This window comes from Mobula birostris, chromosome 15 (genome assembly GCF_030028105.1).
Source record: "Mobula birostris isolate sMobBir1 chromosome 15, sMobBir1.hap1, whole genome shotgun sequence".
Classification (NCBI taxonomy): domain Eukaryota; kingdom Metazoa; phylum Chordata; class Chondrichthyes; order Myliobatiformes; family Myliobatidae; genus Mobula; species Mobula birostris.
This window is the reverse complement of record NC_092384.1, coordinates 71,394,735-71,417,530: the sequence shown is the minus strand read 5'-3', so window position 1 is coordinate 71,417,530 and position 22,796 is coordinate 71,394,735. Positions and strand designations below refer to the sequence as shown.

The 22,796-nt window shown below is 44.9% G+C and overlaps 1 protein-coding gene across 1 annotated transcript in view; it reads right to left on the bottom strand.

Annotated features, from left to right (window-relative positions):
• Positions 1-22,796, bottom strand: part of adamts18 (ADAM metallopeptidase with thrombospondin type 1 motif, 18) — a 185,436-nt gene that overhangs the window by 84,056 nt on the left and 78,584 nt on the right. Inside the window, exons 10-12 of the mRNA XM_072279204.1 lie at positions 15,344-15,516; positions 9,467-9,597; positions 5,542-5,665 (exon numbers count right to left, since the gene is read on the bottom strand). Coding sequence (XP_072135305.1) covers positions 5,542-5,665; positions 9,467-9,597; positions 15,344-15,516 — 428 coding nt within the window. The remainder of the gene's footprint in view (positions 1-5,541; positions 5,666-9,466; positions 9,598-15,343; positions 15,517-22,796) is intronic.

Genomic DNA, 22,796 nt, shown 5'->3' with positions numbered 1-22,796 from the left:
CTAATCAGATCTCTCCCCTCCATCTTCTTTCCTTTTCCGTTCCCCACTCTGGCTCCCCTTTTGCTCATTCTCTCCCCACCTGCCTATCACCCCTCCCCCCTCCTCCTTCCACCTTCCCTTTCTCTCATAGCCCTCTCTCCCCTCCTATCAGGTTCCTTCTTCTTCAGCCCTTTACCCTTTCCACCTATCACCTCCCAGCTCCTCAATCCATACCCTCTCCCCACCCCCCACCCACCTACCATCACACTCACCTGGCTTCACCTCTCACCTGCTGGCTTGTACTCCTTCCCTTCGCCCCACCTTCTTATTCTGGCTTCTACCTCCTTCCTTTCCAGTCCTGATAAAGGGTCTTGGCCCGAAGCATCGACTGTTTAGGCCTCTCCATAGAGGCTGTGTGACCTGCTGTGTTCCTCCAGCACATTGTATGTGTTAACTATAACTAGACTTTCTCTAAATATTAACATTATATTGCCCTGCATCCAAGACCCAAGCTAGACAATAATTGTTTGATTGAAGACTGAATGGTTGACAACACTGGGATTTGAAAATAATCCCAGAGGCCATCATCCTTGGCATTTTGGCCACTTTTTGATTGACAGTGTAGCTTACAGTTAAATAAAGATAACGCTGAGATTCTGAAGAAAATATTATGACAAATTGCACAAGCTTGATGCACATTTCCATTCCAATGAGAAAATTTGGGCAATATTTTTAAATTTTATTTATTTATTTTATTGAGATACAGTGCGGAGAAGGCTTTCCAACCCTTTGAGTCACACTGCCCAGCAACCCATGATTTAACCCTAACCTAGTAACGAGACAATTTATAATGACCAATTAACCTACCAAATGTTACATCTTTGGACTGTGGGAGGAAACCGGAGGAAATCCATTCAGTCACGGGGAGAACGTACAAGCTCCTTACAGGCAGCAGTGGAAACCAAGATGATGAAAGGATTCTAAAGGTTAGATATTTCCTCTAGTATGGAGATCAAAATCAAAGGGCACAATCATAGAATTAAATCATTTAGGAGGAACATCGGGAAGGACCTTCTTAAGATTATCCATCTCTGGGAACAACTGAAGCTTTCAAGACTTTATTCCTAGGGTGTAGCTTGACAGACAAGGACAACAATTATTATCCATCCGTAATAACCCCATAAACCATGACTAATTTCAAGCACTTAGATGAACCTAACCCAGTCCAGATAAGGATGGTAGATTTCTTTCCATGAAGAATGTTAGATCAGTTTTCATAACAGTTCCATTGTTTCCTGGTCATTGTTACCAGTCCATTATTCCAAATTCATTTTGAATACTGGCTCACCAGAACTCCTTAGATGACACATTCAAACCCACGACCTCTATCAGCTAGAAGAACAAGGGCAGCAAGAGCACTGGAAGACCCTCAAGCTGGAAGTTGTCCTCCAAGCCACACACCATCTGACTTCGAAATATATCACCTTTCCTTTATAGTTATTGGGTCAAAATTTTTAACTCCTTCACTCTTCGGAGACTGTAGTGGTTCAAGAAGGCAGCTCACCACCACCTTTTGAGGAGGAACAAGTAATGGACAATTAAATCCTGTGAAAACCACATCCCTGGAATGGTCATACAGTAGCTGTAGAAAAGTGCAGCACAGAAATAGGTCCTTCGGTCCATCCAGAACGTGCCGAATAATTTAATCTGCCTACTCCCATCAACCTGCACTGGGACCACAGCCCTCCATACCTCTACCATCCATGTACCTATCCAAACTTCACATTGAAGCCAAGCTTGCATGCATCACTTGCACTGGCAGCAAACACACTCACAACCCTCTGAGTGAAGCCATTTCCCCTCATGTTCCTCGTAAACTTTTCACCTTTCACTATCAACCCATGACCTCTGGTTGGAGTCCCACACAACCTCAATGGAAAAAGCCTACTTGCATTTATCCCATCTATACCCCTCACTATTTTGTATGCCTGCATCAAATCTCCTCTCAATCTTCAATGTTCCAAGGAATAAAGTCCTAACCTATTCAGTCTTTCCTTATAACTCAGGTCCTTCAGTCCTAGCAACATCCTTGTAAATTTTCTCTATACACTTTCAATCTTATTTACATCTTTTGTTTAGTTAGGGGATCAAACCTGCACACAATACTCCAAATTAGGCCTCCCCATCACCTTACACAGTTTCAACATAACAACCCATCTCTTGTAATCAATATATTGATTGATGAAAACCAATCAATATATATTGATAAAGTATATTTGGGTGTACACTTCCCATTTTCATAAATCTGCTGATCAGAACTTCAGGCCTCTGCCTAATTCACCTGTACCTTAACCATTTTGCTTTCTCATCACATGTTGGGGATATCCAGGGATAAGAGGTCAAGGCAGATCATTTAGGCTGAGGTCACGATTTGATAAAATGGAGGAGCAGACTCTGGGGACTGAATGAGCCACACCAGACCCACTCAAACAGAGGAACAGAGTATAAGACTCTATTAGATCCTGTAAATATTTTTTCTATATTTTCAGATGATGTATGCAGACATCTTGCGGCAAGATAGTAGACCCGAATCTCACTCCAAACTGCATTTCTTGTTCCAGATTTACGAGGGGTGATTGATAAGTTCGTGGCCTAAGGTAGAAGGAGATGAGTTATAACTTCAAACTTTCTGCGTAATCACTCAAAGCGTTGAACTGCATGTGCATGTAACGAGAGCTGTATAACTCATCTCCTTCTACCTTAGGCCAGAAGCTTATCAATCATCCCTGCTGCGGACACTTCCTGGAGGTCCAAGATCCGTATGCTCCACAACTGCTGGACTAAGTTTGTAAATGTAGGAGGGGACTATGTTGAAAAATAAATGTGTTAAGTTTACTAAAACTGACTCCTTCTACCTTAGGCCACAAACTTATCAATCACCCCTCATATACCTCAGAGCAATCAGATTCATTAGATCACACAGAGAGATATATTTAATACTAACCTAGTGGAGCTGAAAAAGCGTCTTTGAAACCGTTAGGAATCGTGAGCATTGTGTGATCGTATTAAGCTAAAATTATTCCCAGTGACTTGCATCTTTTGAGATTTGTGTTCAATAAAACAGTGGTGCAGAAATTCACCCCAGCTCAGTTGTGTAGTTGTGATTGTTCTATTCTATTCTTCCCGTGCCTGGTTCCTTAAAGTTGATATTGATGGGGGTGGTAATGGGGACCAGCTCCCACTAACTATTAAATGCTCCCAATGGGATGTGCCTCTAATATCCTCTGGCAACCAAGTTCAGCTCCTGGCCTTCACATGTGGTTTAGCTACTAAGCCCAGTGGAACAATTGTACAGACAGGAGAAGGGGCCAAAATGGGTTACTGGAGCCTTAAAACAAGTTGCTTCCAGAAGATGGGGCTCATCAGCCATGGTTGACAGCTCATCTAGGAGAAGGAAAACTAATCTCAAACCACTGTTGCCTTGCAGCTATACTCACCCACTGGGAAGGCTTTGGGAGTAAACCCCTCGGGAAAATAGAGAGTTGGAGCCCCTAAGGTTTAACACTGACTGGCAATTCCTGCGAAGCTGCTGGTGCCAAACAGTACTCGTCTTTGCCATTCCTTTGGGTTCATCAGATGGAGAGGGGGAGTTTGCTACATGGGCAACAGCTTGCTTTCCATATTTTACTTCCCAGGCTTGCATATCTAGACAACTAGGATGTAACATCCATGGTCGACCCTGATCGATGGAGGCCTCTGTCAGTGCTTGGTTCTATTACGGTCAGTGCGATCATGTATTGGAGTAAGAGTAAAATACGCAGCCACTGTACATAGAACAGCACGACAACATAGTGGCTAGCACAGTGTTTTACAGCACCAGCAACTGGGGTCCAATTCCCACCACTGTCTGTAAAGAGTTAGTGAGTTCTCCGCATGGCTGCCTACAATTCCTCCAGATGATCTGGTTTCCTCCGACATTCCAAATACGTACAGGTTAGGGAGAGTAAGTTGCAGGATTGTTGTGTTGGTGCTGGAAGCGGGGCAATACTTGCGAACAGCCCCCAGCACAATCCTCTGAATGTGTTGGTCGTTGGCGCAAAACAACGTATTTTACTGTGTTTCGATGTACGTGTGATCAGTCAAGCTAAACATATCTTATAGTCATAGAGGTCATCAGTCCACCAACTCTACGCTAATCAACAGGGACTAATCCTATTTTATCCTCCTCACATCCCTGCCAGTCCAGATGAAGGTTCTCAGCTCAAAAAGCGAGTTTCTCCATCACAGATTCTGATTGACCTGCCGAGTTCCTCCATCACAGACTGACTGACCTGCCGAGTTCCTCCATCACAGACTCTGACTGACCTGCCGAGTTCCTCCATCACAGATTCTGACTGACCTGCCGAGTTCCTCCATCACAGACTCTGATTGACCTGCCGAGTTCCTCCATCACAGACTGACTGACCTGCCGAGTTCCTCCATCACAGACTGACTGACCTGCCGAGTTCCTCCATCACAGACTCTGACTGACTTGCTGAGCTCCTCCATCACAGATCCTGCCTGACCTGACGAGTTCTTTCAGCAGATTCTGCCTGTCTTGCCAAGTTCCTCTAGCACAGATTCTAACCAGTCCATCTTTTGACTGCAGGGGGAAACCAGAGCATCTGGAGAAAACCCACACATTTGACAGAGAGGACGTACAGACTCCTTACAGAGGATGGAGGGATTAAACTTCAAACTCTGATGCCCCTATCTGTAACAGCACTGTGCTAACCGTTATGCTACTGTGACACCCCATGGTAAGCCGTAAGGGTTAAGGGTTAACACAGAGTTACCTGCACAAAATGCTGAAGGAACTCAGCAGGTCAGGCAGCATACCACTTCCTTGCCTGGCTTCACCTATCACCTTCCAGCTTGTACTCCTTCCCCTCATCCACACCACCTCCTAATTCTGGCTTCTCTCTACTTCCATTCATCGTGAAGGATCCCAGCCCAAAATGTTGACCACTTATTCCACTGCATAGATGCTGCCTGATTTGCTGAGCTCCTCCAGCACTTTGTGAATGTTGCTCTGGATTTCCAGCATCACAGAATCTCTTGTGTTACATGTACAGACCAATAATATTTTTTCAGTACTAAAACCCTCTTTCTTTGAACCTATGAGACTCTGTTGGACACAGGATGGTTTTCTAAATTCGAACAGATCTGCCAGAAGTATTTAAGTAATGCTTTCCAAGAGACATTACTAGATGAATGTGTTACACACTCCTCCACAGACGTCTATTTGAGATATACGGGGGCGTTTTAAGGATAAGGTTTTTTTTAGACAGAGTGGTGGGTGCCTGGAATGCACTGCCTGGGGTGGCGGTAGAGGCTGATACATTAATAGACATTGAGATAGGCACATGAATGTGAGAAAAATGGAAAGGGATGCATATTGTGTAGGCAGAAGACATTAGTTTAGCGGGCCATTTGCTTATTAATTTAATTGGATCGGCACAACACTGTGGGCTGAAGGGTGAGTTCCTGTGCTGTAATGTTCTATGTTCCAGGTACACTTACCGTTCGCCCGGTGCTGCTGAAGATATTGCCCTTGAAAGAATTTACAAGTTGAATTATCTCCGTTGCACACTCCGCACGCATCCATGGTGGCCTTTGACCCCAGAACTCGGTCACACCCCACTGCCTGAAGAAACATTTCGCCAATTAAGGATTAAGGTTAGAATAACTACTTTAACACAGATTGAGAACTGCCCTTGCCTTGGGCTTTTCCGTTCTGTTTGGCCCCAGCTAATCAACGACTTAACCAGTTTTACCACTCCCTTCCCCCCACCCCTGACCATTTACAACATCAAAGCTCTACGTCATGTCAACAGTTGATGGGGAGTGCAGGCAATCAAAATGATTCTGGGCTGCATGCAATGTTCCTCAGACAGAGAGAGGTATGAAGCAGTCCTTGCTTGACTGTTCTTTTGTGCAGAAAGAATTTATATTTATCGCCCTCACACCCAGATCCTGAAGCTAGCTCACCAATTCCTCTGCTTCCTCAGGAGGCTAAAGAAATTTGACATGTCCCTGTCGACCCTTACCGATTTTTATCAATGTACCAGAAAAAGCATCCTACCTTGATGTATAGTACTGTGCAAAAGTCTTAGGCACCCTAGATTTTTTTATATGGCTTCAGATGGTATGGCCTCCACAGATCCCTGAGCTCAACATCATCGAGGCTGTCTGGAGTTACCTGGAGAGACAGCTGGAAGCAAGAAGCCAAAGTCTGCAGAAGAACTGTGGCAAGTTCTCCAAGTTGCTTGGAACAACCTACCAGGTTATTTTATGTAAAACTGCACGACAGTGTACCTAAGAGAATTGATGCAGATTTCAGGGGAAAGGCTGGTCACACCAAGTATTGATTTGATTTAGTTTATTACTGTTTACTGCTCTTTATAGTAAATGCATTGATATTTAGAAGCTTTTCATGTCATTATATTTGAAAGCATCTTCACTTTAGATTATCTTCTTCACGTGTGCCTTAGACTTTTGTACAGTGCCACATAAAGAGCTTGGTATGGCAACTGTTCTGCACACAATGACAGGAAGCTGCAGAGAGGTGTGAACATAGCTCAGCACGTCAAGAAAACCAGCCTCCCCACCATAAACTCTGTCTATACTTCTCACTGCCTCAGGAAAGCAGTCAGTATAGTCAAAGACCCCCTCACCCCAGGATATTCTCCTATCTCTCCTCTCCCTTCGGGTAAAAGCCTGAAACCACATACTACCATGTTCAAGGACAACATTCATCCATCTTGTACGATAAGATGGACTTCTAACCTCATAATCGACCCCATTATGGTCTTGCACTTTATTGTTTATCTGCACTGCACTTCCGCTGTAGCTTTTACTTTATTCTGCATTATTATTCTATTATTCCAGCTCAGTGCAATGTGTAATGATCTGATCTGTATAAACTATGCAAGACAAGCACTTCAATGCATCTCGGTCATGTGACAATAATAAACCAATTCCAGAACTAAAATCTTATTGAGGGTCAGCTACCTATCATTTTCAGTGAGAGATTATTGAGGCATCTGTCTCATAGTGATAAAAGACAGAATATTCCCCAGGCTGCTCCACGAGGCGAGGGAACAGATTGCTGAGCCTCTGGCTAGGATCTTTATGTCCTTGTTGTCCACGGGAATGGTACTGGAGGACTGGAGGGAGGCGAATGTTGTCCCCTTGTTCAAAAAAGGTAGTAGGGATAGTCCGGGTAATTATAGACCAGTGAGCCTTACGCCTATGGTGGGAAAGCTGTTGGAAGAGATTCTTAGAGATAGGATCTCTGGGCATTTAGAGAATCGTGGTCTGATCAGGGACAGTCAGCATGGCTTTGTGAAGGGCAGATCGTGTCTAACAAGCCTGATAGAGTTCTTTGAGGAGGTGACCAGGCATATAGATGAGGGTAGTGCAGTGGTTGTGATCTATATGGATTTTAGTAAGGCATTTGACAAGGTTCCACACGATAGGCTTATTCAGAAAGTCAGAAGGCATGGGATCCAGGGAAGTTTGGCCAGGTGGATTCAGAATTGGCTTGCCTGCAGAAGGCAGAGGGTGGTGGTGGAGGGAGTACATTCAGATTGGAGGATTGTGACTAGTGGTGTCCCACAAGGATCGGTTCTGGGACCTCTACTTTTCATGATTTTTATTAACGATCTGGATGTGGGTGTAGAAGGGTGGGTTGGCAAGTTTGCAGAGGACATAATGGTTGGTGGTGTTGTAGATAGTGTAGAGGATTGTCAAAGATTGCAGAGGGACATTGATAGGATGCAGAAGTGGGCTGAGAAGTGGCAGATGGAGTTCAACCCAAAGAAGAGTGAGGTGGTACACTTTGGAAGGACAAACTCCAAGGCAGAGTACAAAGTAAATGGCAGGATACTTGGTAGTGTGGAGGAGCAGAGGGATCTGGGGGTACATGTCCACAGATCCTTGAAAGTTGCCTCACAGGTGGATAGGGTAGTTAAGAAATCTTATGGGGTGATAGCTTTCATAAGTCAAGGGATAGAGTTTAAGAGTCGCAATGTAATGATGCAGCTCTATAAAACTCTGGTGAGGCCACACTTGGAGTACTGTGTCCAGTTCTGGTCACCTCACTATAGGAAGGATGTGGAAGCATTGGAAAGGGTACAGAGGAGATTTACCAGGATGCTGCCTGGTTTAGAGGGTATGGATTATGATCAGAGATTAAGGGAGCTAGGGCTTTATTCTTTGGAGAGAAGGAGGATGACAGAAGACACGATAGAGGTGTACAAGATAATAAGAGGAATAGATAGAGTGGATAGCCAGCATCTCTTCCCCAGGGCACCACTGCTCAATACAAGAGGACATGGCTTTAAGGTAAGGGGTGGGAAGTTCAAGGGGGATATTAGAGGAAGGTTTTTTACTCAGAGAGTGGTTGGTGCGTGGAATGCACTGCCTGAGTCAGTGGTGGAGGCAGATACACTAGTGAAGTTTAAGAGACTACTGGACAGGTATGTGGAGGAATTTAAGGTGGGGGGGGCAGTTATATGAGACGGAAGGTTTGAGGGTCGGCACAACATTGTGGGCCAAAGGGCCTGTAATGTGCTGTACTATTCTATGTTCTAAGACTATAGCACAAATTCAGAACCTTTGGCCTACATAGTCCATGCTGAACTATTCATCTGCCTAGTCTATTCGATCTGCACCTAGACCATTGCCCTCCATGTCCCATGTACCTATCCAAATTTCTCTTAAATGTTGACATCAAACCCGCATCCACTGCTTCCGCTGGCCACTCGTTCCACACTGTCATCATCTCTGAGTAAGAAGTTGCCCCCTTATGTTCCCTTTTAACATTTCACATTTCACCCTTAACCCATGGTTTCTAGTTCTAGCCTCACCTAACCTCAGTAGAAAAAGCCTGCTTGCATTCACTCTATCTATACCCCTCATTTTGTATACCTCTATCAAATCTCCCATCATTCTCCTATGCTCTGCAGAATAAAGTCCTAACCATTTCAACCGTTCCTTCTAACTCAAGTCCTCAAATCCTGGAAAGATCTTTTTACATTTTCTCTGCACTCTTTCAATCTTATTTTCAGCTTTTCTGTACGTAGGTGACCAAAATTGCATACAATGCTCCAAATTAGGCCTCACCAACGTCTTCCACAACTTCATCATAACATCCCAACTCACGTACTCAGTACTTTGATTTATGAAGGGTCATGTGCCAATAGCTTTCTCTACTTCCCTGTCTACCTGTGATGCCACCTTCAAAGAATTGTGGATCCATATTTCCAGTCCCTCTGTTCTACAGCAGTCCTCATATATTCCTTTATTCAAAATATATTCCCTGTGTGATTTTTAATAGTAGGAACCCTGCAGATCTCTGGAGTATAAAAGAAGGGAAGTCTTGTTATGATGGGCTCCCATGTTGCTGTAGCCTATCCACAACAGGAAGTACTCAGCACCTCACCTCACACATGCCGTCAATGCAGACATCAAATCTGTTCTCAACACAACGGGTTCCGTCCTTCACTTTGTTGGACATGGCGAAGAAAAAATCAAAATCCTCAGCAATGCAGTACAGCTTGCAAACATCTTCATCTGCAAGTACAAAATCACAGAATCACATTACTTAAAACCACACCACAGGGCAGAAGCCAGAATCGTATAGCCATTCACTTGTACCGGTCTTTATGAGCTGCAGATTATATCAGATGGTGACAGGAAGAGACAGAAGGCAGACACATCAGTCTCTGGACTCATGTCAGTTTGATCCACAGGCTAATCCCCGGGGCAGTTCTGATAAGATGTGTTTAGACAGCAATAAACTATGGCTAAATCGCATCAGTGATGGTACTCCAGCAATGGAAACCCAGGAACCAGGAATGACTGAGAACAGATACTTGACAAGTGATAGAACCAATTCCTGAAAGTAGCACAGTATCACATCAACAGGCCAAATGGCTAGTGCTCCTACACCACAAATCCCTCCTCAAACTCTTCTTCATTCAACCACATCTACAACTTGTTGATTGCTTATCTTCACCTCAGCTTCTCCTCAAGGTAGTGAGTTCCTCATTTCTCCCCTCTATCTGGGTAAAGATTTCATTCCCCTGAATCCTATGCTTTTCTCATTAATAACCAACTGATTATTTTACAATTACTCTGCCTGGTTTTATAGGATTAAAACTTGCAGGAATCCATTTTGCTTAGCTGTTTTCGAATATCTTCTTAGAAATAGAAGTGAAGCCACTCCTAGTTGAATTGCCCGCAGACTCACATTGGCACAGGGTAGAAACAAAGCTGGAGATAGATACAGTGCTCAGAAAACCATCCATTCTTTGCTGGGTAATGGTTTTCTGAACACTGTATTAGAGTTGCTTGGAGTATTCTTTTGTCTTCATGGTGTAGTTTTTGCCAACGTACTGACTCATCAGCAAATGGACCTTCTAGATATAGGTGTAGTATTAATGTCATCAATTGAAACACCTTGATTGCACACAGGTCTCCAAAAACAGATTTCCATTTATCTAATTATGTGACTTCTAAAACCAATTGCTTGCACCAGTGATAATTTGGTGTGTCATATTAAAGGGGGTGAATACTTAAGCAATCCATTATTTTGTTTTATATATTTGTAATTAATTTACATCACTTTGAAGAGCTCTGTTTTCACTTTGACACAAAAGAGACTTTTTCTGTTGATGAGTGTCAAAAGAGGATCTGCTATGATTCAATGTTGTAAAACAATAAAACATGAAAACTTCCAAGGGGGGTGAATACTTTTTATAGGCACTCTAATTACAATTCTGAGCTCTATGTGTGAAACCAGTCAGCCAGTTTGTACACAGCAAGTCCCCATTTATAGCAGTGGTCTGACAACCAGAAAATGATGGCATATGAAGGTGTAAACCTTGGCTAGCACACTGTAGAAGGATTTAATTTGAAACCATTCTAAATAATCTGTGACGTCCTATCAAGAATTCGGAATATTAAACTGAATGAACAAGGGATGTAATGCTGGGCTTTATAAGGTATTGGTTAGACCACACCTGGAATATTGTGAGCAGTTTTAGGCCTCTTATCTAAGAAAAAGCGTGCTGGCATCAGAGAGGGTCCAGGGGAGGGCAACAAGAATGATCCTGGGAATGAAAAGGTTAATGTATGAGGAATGTTTGATGGCTCAGGGATTGTATTCAATGAAGATTAGAAAAATAGGAGCATCCTTCATTAAAACCTATTGAATATTGATAGGCCCAGATAGCGTGGACGTGGAGAGGATGTTTCCTATAGTGGGGAAGTCCAGGACCAGAGGACACAGCCTCGGAATACAAGGACATCCCTTTCGAACAGAGGTAAAGCAGAAATTCTTCAGCCAGATGGTGGTGAATCTGTGGAATTCATTGTCACAGGTGGCTGTGGAGGCAAAGTCATTGGGTATATTTAGAGCAAAGGTTGATAGGTTCTTGATTAGTAAGGCATCAAAGGTTATGGGGAAAAGGCAGGACAATGGGGTTGAGAGGGATAATAAATCAGCCACGATGACTGAATGGCCTAATTCTGCTCCTATGTCTTATGGGGAAATAAATTGTATGCAGGGCTATGTGGCTCACCACATTGAGCAGGGATTTTCAATGGGATGGAGGCAAAGGAGATTTTAGTAGTTGTGGAGTGTCCGAGTTCAGAGGCCAACCTGGATAAACTGAACAAATGTCTTTGTACTGTGTGAGTGGTATACACAGGGTCAACCATCACCATCATCTGTCCCAGAGTCTTCCCCAACACGGACGAGACATCCCCACCTGGAAGGACAATAACAGCGGTCCAGCTTGCAATGCTCACCGGCAACTGTGTGGGGATGAGGTGGCTGCGTATCACAGTGGGGAGAAACACAGTGGAGCAGGAGGCGTGGCTGGCCGACGCCCGGGAGTCCTGCATTGTTGGCCTAGACCAACTGTCCCGACTGGGGGCCCGTGTCGACGTGCCGGGGGCAACACTGTACCTCGGCACTGAAGCCATGGCTATCTGGCAAGGCAGCTCCAGGAAGCAGACCAGGCAGGCGCAGAACAACCACCACTGGTCTCACAGTGGCCCACCACAGTGCCGCACTGGGATGGCAGGACGTTCATATGATGAAAGACTGGATCGACTAGGCTTATACTCGCTGAATTTAGAAGATTGAGGGGGGATCTTATTGAAACATATAAAATTCTAAAGGGATTGGACAGGCTAGATGCAGGAAGATTGTTCCCGATGTTGGAGAAGTCCAGAACGAGGGGGTCACAGTTTGAGGATAAAGGGGAAGCCTTTTAGGACCGAGATGAGGAAAAACTTCTTCACACAGAGAGTGGTGAATCTGTGGAATTCTCTGCCACAGGAAACAGTTGAGGCCAGTTCATTGGCTATATTTAAGAGGGGGTTAGATATGGCCCTTGTGACTAAAGGGATCAGGGAGAATGGAGAGAAGGCAGGTACAGGGTTGTGAGTCGGATGATCAGCCATGATCGTACTGAATGGCGGCACAGGCTCGAAGGGCCGAATGGCCTACTCCTGCACCTATTTTCTATGTTTCTATGTAGCACACCCCACAGCGCCCCAGCACAACACAGCAGAACCAGGGCAAGCAGTGGTGGCAGCCAATGGCGAGGTTGACCTCCCCACCATTGACCAGCAGGTGAGCAAACCCATGCTGGCTCAGGTGAGGGGATGGATGAGTGTGGGACAGAGGCCGGAGTGGGCAGAGGTCTCAGCCCTGGATCCAGAAACCAAAGCCCTATACTCTCAGTGGTGCGCACTGTTGATGTGCTATTGGCCGCTATTCCAGCGGTAGCCATTTTCTGACGACAGCAGACATCTCCTGCAGCTGGTGGTTCCCTGGGGGCTTGGCGCCACGGTGCTGCGGTTGGTGTACAGGCTGGTGGGGGGCAGCGATCCCAGGGTCACAAAGACATTGGGCAAGCTGCGCAGACGCTTCAACTGGCCTGGGTGGTGCACGGGCTGGCGGGGGCCGGCCATTTCGGAGTTGCAAAGACATTGAGCGGGCTCCATGAGTGCTTCTCCTGGCATGGGTACAGGCAGGATGTGGAGCTGTTCGTGCGCTGCAGCGACACTCCCACGTCTCAGAAGGGGCAGGGCCAACGGTCTAGGGTGCCAACGCTGCAGTACATGGTGGGGGCCCCAATGAGTCTACTGCCCCTCCCAGAAGAAGGAACTATCCCCCAAGCTGGGAATCTGTTGGAAGGAGCTGGGAGAGATGCTTAACCGCATTTCCTATGTTTTACATTGGGTGCGGTTGCCTGAACGGTGGAAGGCAGCTCTGCTGCACCAGGACCAGCTGACACTGTATTGGCCCTCGGCCACCACCGACCCAGCGAGGCTGAAGGATGGAAGTGACACTCTGAGTGCCCTGCCTCTTGCCTCACCAGATAGTGCCTCCTTTGGGGGTGGGGGTTGCTACAGACACCCTTCAGCAACCCAGCAGCTCTGGGGCTGTTGGGGACAGCTGAACCGTCAGGTGGGGGGAGTGTAACGCTCTGGAGTTGGAGGGAGGGGGCTTGGTCAACAGCCTGCCCAGAATTCCTAGTGGCCATCGCAATTTATTGCTCTTGTTTAAAATGCTTTCATGGGATTACGGTGGGATGTGCAAGTTCATATATTGCTACATTTTAGCTTGGGTCATACATTTATTTACATGTGTGTTTGTGGGTCACCCTAACTGTAACCAGTGTGTGATCATCACCTCCCACATCAGTATATGATTGAGTGCAATCTCTAACCCGGGTCATAGCACCTGGTCTGTTTTTGTGCTTGTCACAATAAAGACGTAAGTTGAGATAAATGAGCTTTTCTCGTCTGTCATCGTGGACAAAATGCTCGCCACAATATGCTGGTGATATTGAACCCGATTTAGATTCTGTTTCTACTGCTCTGTGTACCATGCAGATTGCTAAGTTAATTCTTCCCTGTAATTTGTTCCTGGTGTGTAGGTACGATCTTGGGAAAATTGATTAGAATATGTGGAAGATTTAAAAGCTGGGAACAGCTTCTTTCCAACTGTGATAAGACTGCTGAACAGATCCGGACCCGGATCTGGGCCATACTCTCCAAATATCCGGACCTGCATCTCGGTTTTTTTTGCACTAACTTACTTTCCATTTTTCCATCTATGATTTATAATTTAAATTTTTAAGACCATAAGACAAAGGAACAGAAGTAGGCCATTCGGCCCATTGAGTCTGCTTCGCCATTTTATCATGAGCTGATCCATTTTATCCTATTTAGTCCCACTGCCCCGCCTTCTCACCATAACCTTTGATGCCCTGGCTACTCAGATACCTATCAATCTCTGCCTTAAATACACCCAATGATTTGGCCTCCACTGCTGCCCGTGGCAACAAATTCCATAGATTCACCACCCTTTGACTAAAAAAATTTCTTCGCATTTCTGTTCTGAAAGGGCGCCCTTCAATCCTGAAGTCATGCCCTCTCGTACTAGACTCCCCCATCATGGGAAACAACTTTGCCACATCCACTCTGTCCATGCCTTTTAACATTTGAAATGTTTCTATGAGGTCTCCCCTCATTCTTCTAAACTCTAAGGAATACAGTCCAAGAGCGGACAAACGTTCCTCATATGTTAATGCTCTCATTCCCGGAATTATTCTAGTGAATCTTCTCTGTACCCTCTCCAACGTCAGCACATCCTTTCTTAAATAAGGAGACCAAAACTGCCCACAGTACTTCAAGTGAGGTCTCACCAGCGCCTTACAGAGCCTCAACATCACATCCCTGCTCCTATACTCTATTCCTCTAGAAATGAATGCCAACTTTGCATTCGCCTTCTTCACTACTGACTCAAATACTGACTTAATAGTTACTATCGATTTGTGATCCAGGGAGCGGGAAGCGCAGAATCAAATATCGCTGTGATGATTGTACATTCTAGTATCAATTGTTTGGCGACGATAAAGTATAAAGTATACTGTAGGATTAGTGTTAATGGGCAACTAATGGTAGGCCCAGGTCTGATGGGCCGGCTTCCATGCAGTATCTCTTTATAACTCGATAGTAAGAATGTGGAGTTTGCTGTCAGGACAGGCAGCTGAGGGTTTTTTAACGTGGATCTCAGTATCAGGAAGGAGGAAGGAATGGAATTTGTGATGCTCGGGGTGAGACAGGCTGAATGAAAGCGGAGTCCTGTCCTGTCCAGCACAGATACCAAATACGTGCCAGGCGCAGTGGAATTCCAGCCACTGGCCCAAGGTTTGGACGGGGGAGCACTTGAGACTCAAACACACCATCCTCCTTCTTAATGAAGCCCCATTAAAATGCAGCATTGAATAGTTACCATCGACCTTTGTGTAGGGCTTCCACTTGTAATACCACCCCCTGAAGGGCTTGCTGTTGTACTCGGCGCACTGCTGAGATCGAAAATCAACGTTGTTGCCTTGGCAGGCCTGGATGTTGCACATCTGATAGGTCCGGGTGGATCCCAGGCAGAACTTGCCACCGTACTGAGGCCTAAGGAGTGGAAAGAAGACACACTGAGTGTACGGACCAAGAAATTAAACACCTACTACACAAGCATTCACTGTTCTCTGTCAACTCTCAGCCCCGCCATGTTCTTTGTCCATCCATCTTTCTGGTTGCCTCATGAGATTCACTTGAGCTGCTGACATGTACACTATCCACATTAATTGATCTTCAGTCACATTTAGGATTAAGATTAGTTTTATTTGTCACAAGACCATCAAGACATACAGCAAAATGCGTTGTTTGTGTCAAAACCAGCACAGTCCAGGAATGTGCCGAGGGCAGCCTCCAAGTATTGCCACGCTTCAGGCACCAACATAGCATGCCACAATTTACTAACCCCCTCTTTGGATTGTGAGCGAAAACCAGAGCACCGAGAGAGAAACCATTCACTGTATGTTTCAATATTTCAATATACCTGTGACAAATAAAGCTAATCTTTTACCTTTAATGTTCTCCTGATAACCATGAGGGTTTCCCCATAGGTGCTCCATTTCGTTCCTGCATCCTGAAGAGATAGGAGTTTAAATTGGAGCAACACTGGCTCGTTAGGCCAGAAAGGCCTATTACCGTAAGGCACAGGAGAAGAATTAGGCCACTCGGCTCACTGAATCAGTCCGTCATGGCTGATTTATTACCCTTCTCAAACCTAGTCTCTTGCCTTATCCAGTGACCTTTGACATCCTTACTAATCAAGAACCTATCAACCTCCACTTTAAATATACCCAATGGCTTGGCCACCACAGGCTTCTGTGGCAACGAATTCCACAGATTTACCACAGTCCGCCTAAAGAAATTCATCCTTGTCTCTGTTCTAAAGGGATGTTCTTCTGTTCTGAGGCTGTGCCCTGTTGTACCACTAAATAAATAAATACAGATAAATGGCCACAGAAGATTGCTCTTTATGTGTGGATGAATGGTGGATTCTGGAGGGAATCGATGGAATATGTTTTTGATAAGGTCGTGTAATTGGGTGCTTATTGACTCCATGGGTCTGTTTCGGTGCTCGATACGGCAAACTTCTCTTTGAAGTGAAGTGTTAAGTGCTACCATTACATAGTGAAATTACTTGCATTATGTCAGGAATTCCCAACCTTCTGGTGCTATGGACCCTTACCATTATCCGAGGGGTTCGTGGGCCCTAGATTGGGAACCTCTGCTCTACGTCAACTGAATGAAGTAGAGGTGAGAGACTGCAGACTGGTTGTGTAATTCCAAACAGAAAACCCCTCATTCACTCAAAAGGTTTAAAGATTAGCTTTGCTTGCCACATGCACATCGAAGCATGGAGTGAGATGCACCATTTATGTCAACAATCAACATAGTCCGAGGTTGTGACTGTGGGCAGCCCACAAGCATTGCCACACTTCCAGTGCCAACAGCTGTGGGCAGCCCACAAGGATTGCCACACTTCCAGTGCCAACATAGTACTAACCCCAACCAATACACCTTCGGAATACTGGAGGAAACTGGAGCATCTGGAGGAAATCCACATGGTCATGGGGAGAACATAAGAATTCCTTACGGACAGAATCGGAATTAGGTTTAATATCATTGGCATGTGCCAAGAAATGTGTTGCTTTACAGGCGCAGTATATAAAAATATAAATTGTAATATATATATATATGAAAAGTGTGCGCATAAATATATATATAATTAAATAAGTAATGCAAAAAAAAGAAAAAAATGTGAGGTAGTGAACATGGGTTCATTGCCCATTCATAAATCTGATAGCAGAGAGGGTGGCTATGGATGCCGCTCATGAAGAATACTGAAAAATATCAGGCAGAGATAAAATATTTCCCTCCGTGACACTCAAATAAATATGATAGTGTCAAATATTGTTGTCAATTTGTTTTAGAAACCTCTTGAATTTTCTTCTTTACAAAGAACTATTTCCAAAATATATGGCTTGCTAAAGCTTCTCTCACACAGCGGCCACACACCCCGGGGGCAGATCTTAAATCACTCCCCAAGGTTGACTGAACAGATTTTATTATTAGCAGGTTGGATGTCTTCCAGCTGCAGGAACACATCTGTGCAGGAAGCCAAAGATTCCCAACTGCGCCCAAACACAGAGGCTAATCTGCAATGAAACTCAGGAGCGCGATTAAATATACTGGCTTGCTGCTCGATAAATCCATAGATATTGTCAGACACCTATTTTCTTGTGGAAAAATCATCACTTCCTAATAAATACCTATTAGCTACAGAGAGAAAACATGTCACTTGTGAAGTGGCTTCAGCGCAAATCTCTGAAGAGTCATACACTGCTGGCTGTTTTCCAATTCTACCTATCTTTAGGAGGTTGCTTTGCACAGGCTGCTGGAAGTGAAGTAATTTACTGAGGGGGTATCTGCTACAAAACTTAAACAAAGAAGGACCGGCAGAAAGTAACATACATAAAATGTCGGAGGAACTCCGCTGGTCAGGCAGCATCTATAAAGATGAATAAACTGTCGAAGTTTCGTACCGGGACTCTTCATCAGGACTGAGGAGGAAGGGGGAAAATGCCAGAATGAAAAGATGGGGAAAGGGGCAGGAGGCAAGCTGGAAGGTGATAGGTGAAGCCAGATGGGTGGGAAAGATCAAGGGCTGGAGGAGAAGGAATCTGATAGCAGATGAGAGTGGACCATAGGAGAAAGGGAAGGAGCTGGGGACCCAGGTGAAGTGAGAGGCACTTCTTCGGCTAACTCAGGAAGCGAGAAGAGGTAAAAGGTCAGAGCAGGGAATAGAAGAAGGAGGGATACTATTTTACCAAAAGGAGAAATTGATATTCATGCTATCAGGTTAGATGGAATGGAAGGTGTTGCTCCTCCACCCTGAGGGTGACCTCATCTTGGCACAAGAAGAGGCACAGACCGACAAAGTTGATGCTTGTTCCAAGCTCTGAGTTAGCCAAGGGAACAAGCTGGGTTCTGCTTATTTATTTAATTTAGAGATACTTTCTGGCCGGACAAGCCACACTGCCCAGCAACCCACCTATTTAATCCTAGCCTAATCACAGGAGCATTTACAATAACAATTAACCTATTAACCGATAGGTCTTTGGACTGTGGGAGGAAACCAGAGCACCCAGAAGAAACCTATGTGCTCTCGAGGACAAACAAACTCCTCACAGGTGGCTTCGGAATTGAATTCTGACGCCCCAAGCTGTAACAGCGCCACGCTAACCACTGCGCTACAATGGCGCCCCTGTGTTATTGGGCACCGCTGTTAAAAACTAAAGCAATGAGTGGGGAATGGTGAGCTAGGGAGAAAATTAGAATTTTTTAGGGATCTGGATCACTGATAAAAAACAAACTTGCATTCATACAGTAGCTATTATACCCGCAGGTTGTTCTATGGTGCTCTGCAGACCATGACAATGCTTTTTTTAAGTGTAATCACTGATAGAATGTAATACACGTCTGGCTATTTATGCATGGAATGTCCTCACAAACAGCAGGGCAAAAATAACCAGAAAGTAAAATGGAAAATGCTGTGCTGAGAGAGTTAATGTTTCAGGTTCCAGATCAGATAATGGGTTGCGGCATCAAAAAACAGAGAGTAAGGTTTAAGGTGAGAGGAGGAAGATTTAACAGAAACCTGAGAGCTAAGTTTTTTTTACACCAAGGGTGGTACATATGTGGTACGAGCAATCAAAGGCAGTTGTTTAGGCAGGTACAGTAGCAAAGTTGAAAATACATTTAGAGAGGTACACAGATTAGAAAGGCTTAGATGGTTATGAGCCAAATGCTGGCAAATGAGTCCAGTTTGGATGGGCATTTTGGTTGGCACGGATGTACCTGTTAAACTGAATCACCTGTTTCTGTGCTGACTGACTCTTGTAGCAGGCAGCTGTCAATCCTAAGGGATCATGGGTTTGTGCCTCTGGTGGACTGTGTCCTCTCCAGGGTGCAAGCCTGGGCGGGAAGATTTGAAGAACCCGCTGTTGACCATGCAGTGGGTTCCCCCTCTCCACGTCACTGATGTAGTCCAAGGGAAGGGCAAGCGACGATACAGCTGGGCACCAGTGTCATCACAGAGGCTGCCAGAGTGAAGGTGTAAACAACATCAAACTGCCTTAGGAACCCCCGCTCCGGATTTCTTCCTCAGGTCTTATTCCCAAAGTCTCTTCCATGGCTGTGTATGGCCGCAAGGCAGCGGAGGTATAAAATCAGAGCTTTTCTTCTCCTGGGCAGGTTGCCACCCAAAGCTGACTAGCCCCACCTGCCTGAAGCACCTGGTTTTGAGGCTCCAGTGGTCCACCTTTGTCCCTTCTCTTGTCAGTAGAAACTGTTCCACCGAGCCTAGTAGCTAAGCCACACATGAAGGCCAAGAGTTGGACATGGTTGTCAGAGGCTGTTAGAGACACATGCCATTTGGAGCACTTTATAGGTACTGGGAGATTATCCCCACTACCATCCCCACTACCATCCCCAGCTATGACAACCTTAGGAACCAATGCCTCTATGACTAGGACAAGATCTGTGTCTTAAATAACAACTTCATCATTGCTGTAGAAGGTTAAGAAAGTCATCTCTATGCCCTGTATGCCAACCATTGATGGTGTTAATCATTACATTAACTGGTTATCCTTCCATACAATTTACACGGGTACAATTATGTGTGTGTATGTGAGGCAGACAGAGTGAGAAGAGTGAGGAAGAGAGAGAGAGTGAGTGAGAGAGATTGGGTGAGAGAGTGAGTGAGAGAGAGAGAGAGAGAGAGAGAGAGAAAGAGAGGGGTTATATGAGTGTGTGTGCGTGAGAGAGAGAGTAAGGGGAAAGTTTGGTAAATTGCAGGGGGAGCGTGTGTTTTGTGTGACTAGGAGAATGTGCGTAAGAGTCTATGCCTGAGGAATTTTTGTGTGACTGAGGCAATGTGTGAGAGGGAACAGATCATGAGAAAGTGAGAAGAAGTATGAGAAAATGCAGCAAACTGCGTGTGTGTGAAAAATAGGGTGTGAGATTGAAAATAAGAAAGATTAGAGCCTGAAACGTTGACTGCACCTCTTCCTACAGATGCTGCTTGGCCTGCTGCGTTCACCAGCAACTTTGATGTGTGTTGCAAGATTAGATTTAAGATTAGTTTATCTGTCATATGTACATCGAAACACCAAAACACACGGTGAAATACACTGTTTGTGCCAATGACCAACACAGTCCAAGGATGGGCTGGGGGCAGCCTGCAAGTGTCACCATGCGGCGCCAACATAGCTTGCGCACAACTTATTAACCCGTTCGTCTTTGGAATGCGGGAAGAAATCACCGAGCACCCAGAGAAAACATGCGTGATCATAGGAAAATATAGAAACTATTTGCAGACAGTGGCAGAATTGCGCCTGGGATGCTAGCTCAGTAACAGCATTACACTAACTGTTATGCTACTGTGCCACTGAAAGGAGAAAGAACAGACTAATGGCAGTAGGAAAATCTATTTGAGTCACTTCTAGTTCCTGAGGAGACTGAGGTCCTTTGGAGTATGTAGGCCTCTCCTTCACATGTTCTACCAGTCCGTTGTTGCCATTACAGTGGTGTGTTGGGGCATGGGTGACGCCACAGGCTCAATAAACCAATTGGAAAGGCTGGCGCTGTTATCGGAGTCAAACTGGACACACTGGAGACTATGGTAGAACAAAGGACCCTACAGAAAATCCTGGCAATTCTGGACAATGTTTCTCACCCTCTGCATGCCACCTTGGCTGAACAGAGGAGCACTATTTAGTAACAGACTAAGAAAACTGCACTTCTCCAAAGAGCGCTATATGAGGTCATTCTTACCTTCGGCCATTAGACTCTATTACGAGTCAACCTAGAGCCAGAGAAGTGATGACCCCCTCCTGTTAGACTGCTTGTGATAACTTATTTTTTATTCTTTCTTCTTTTCTAGTATTTATATCCATGCACTTTTAATGCTACTGTGATACTGTAATTTCCTTTGGGATCAATAAAGTATCTATTTCCTTTGATGTAATTCTTGCCTGCAATCATGTTAATTAACAATGGAATATTCATCCATTAAATATACTATACAGGAAACATCTTGGGAACCTGTTGGCTCCGGTGTGTTCACTGTGACTGACTACTCTCCACATCCACAGTATAACTGAATGCTAACTTTGAGACATAGCAGGCAGTATAGCAGCACTGAGAAAATGTCAAATAGATTGAATCTGCCTCTCTGACTGGTCAGTTATGGATCAATGGTTGGACTCTGGAGTTGGTCATGAAGTCAAGGGTTCAAGTCCCACTTTCAGATACCTGTGACCATGACCCAGACAAATAATTCAAAAATATACCTTATTGTAGGTGATGGTGTGGAAATACGCCTCTACCAAAGGAGGTGTAAAACTCTCTTTTCTTCCACTAGTCTGCAGGTTACCCTTGGGCAAAATGTAGCACCTGCTCAGCCCCCGATCAGTTACATCAAGCCATGGGAGCAGGTGGTGGATGGTTGTATGAGCAACTGGTGCATATCACGAGCCCCAGTTCTGCAACCCCTGATGCCAGGCAGACAGTCTCTGCAAAGTATTGATAATGGCTGGGGTCACCTGTCTTGTAAAGACACAGCCCAGAAGAATGGCAAACCACTTTTGTCCAAAAATTTGCCAAGACCAATCATGGTCGTTGACCGTGATTGCCTACGTCATAATGACATGGTACATAATGATGATGATGATACTTCATTCATAATAAAAACTATTTACAAGAATAAACCATGTTACACCTCTTCATTCCTACACTTGCAGATGATATGTTTCTGGTGGTAAATTACATTTTAAAAGCAGCACCATTGTCACTCATGTAGCCTATAACGGTACACTACTACAATACTAGAAGAGCTTTCTCACCCAACTTGGCCTCTTCCTGCCCAACAGCAGAAGAACTCCACACTGTGGTCCTTCCTTACCGTGCTTTTGTGATGGCTACACAGAGCTTCAGTGCGTCCTTTAGAATGTATTCCAGCAGCCTGGAATGTGCCAGTCAGCGGCAATCCCTTATGCATATCTAGATGTGTCTATGGACATCTCGCTGAACTGAGGAAATGATACTGTTTCAGAGTAGCATCTCTCTAGAAGAATTCCAGGTTCACATTTCTTTCTGAATTGGACATGAACGATCCCAGGGAATTATTCAAGATGCCCTGGCCAATATTCGTCCTGGAGTCACGTTCACCAGAACAGATTGCCTGGCCGTTATTACACCACTGCTTCCGAGGTCTTGCTGTGCACTAATTGGGCACCACGCTACCTACGTTGCAATGACAATTCTTTTGATGTGGT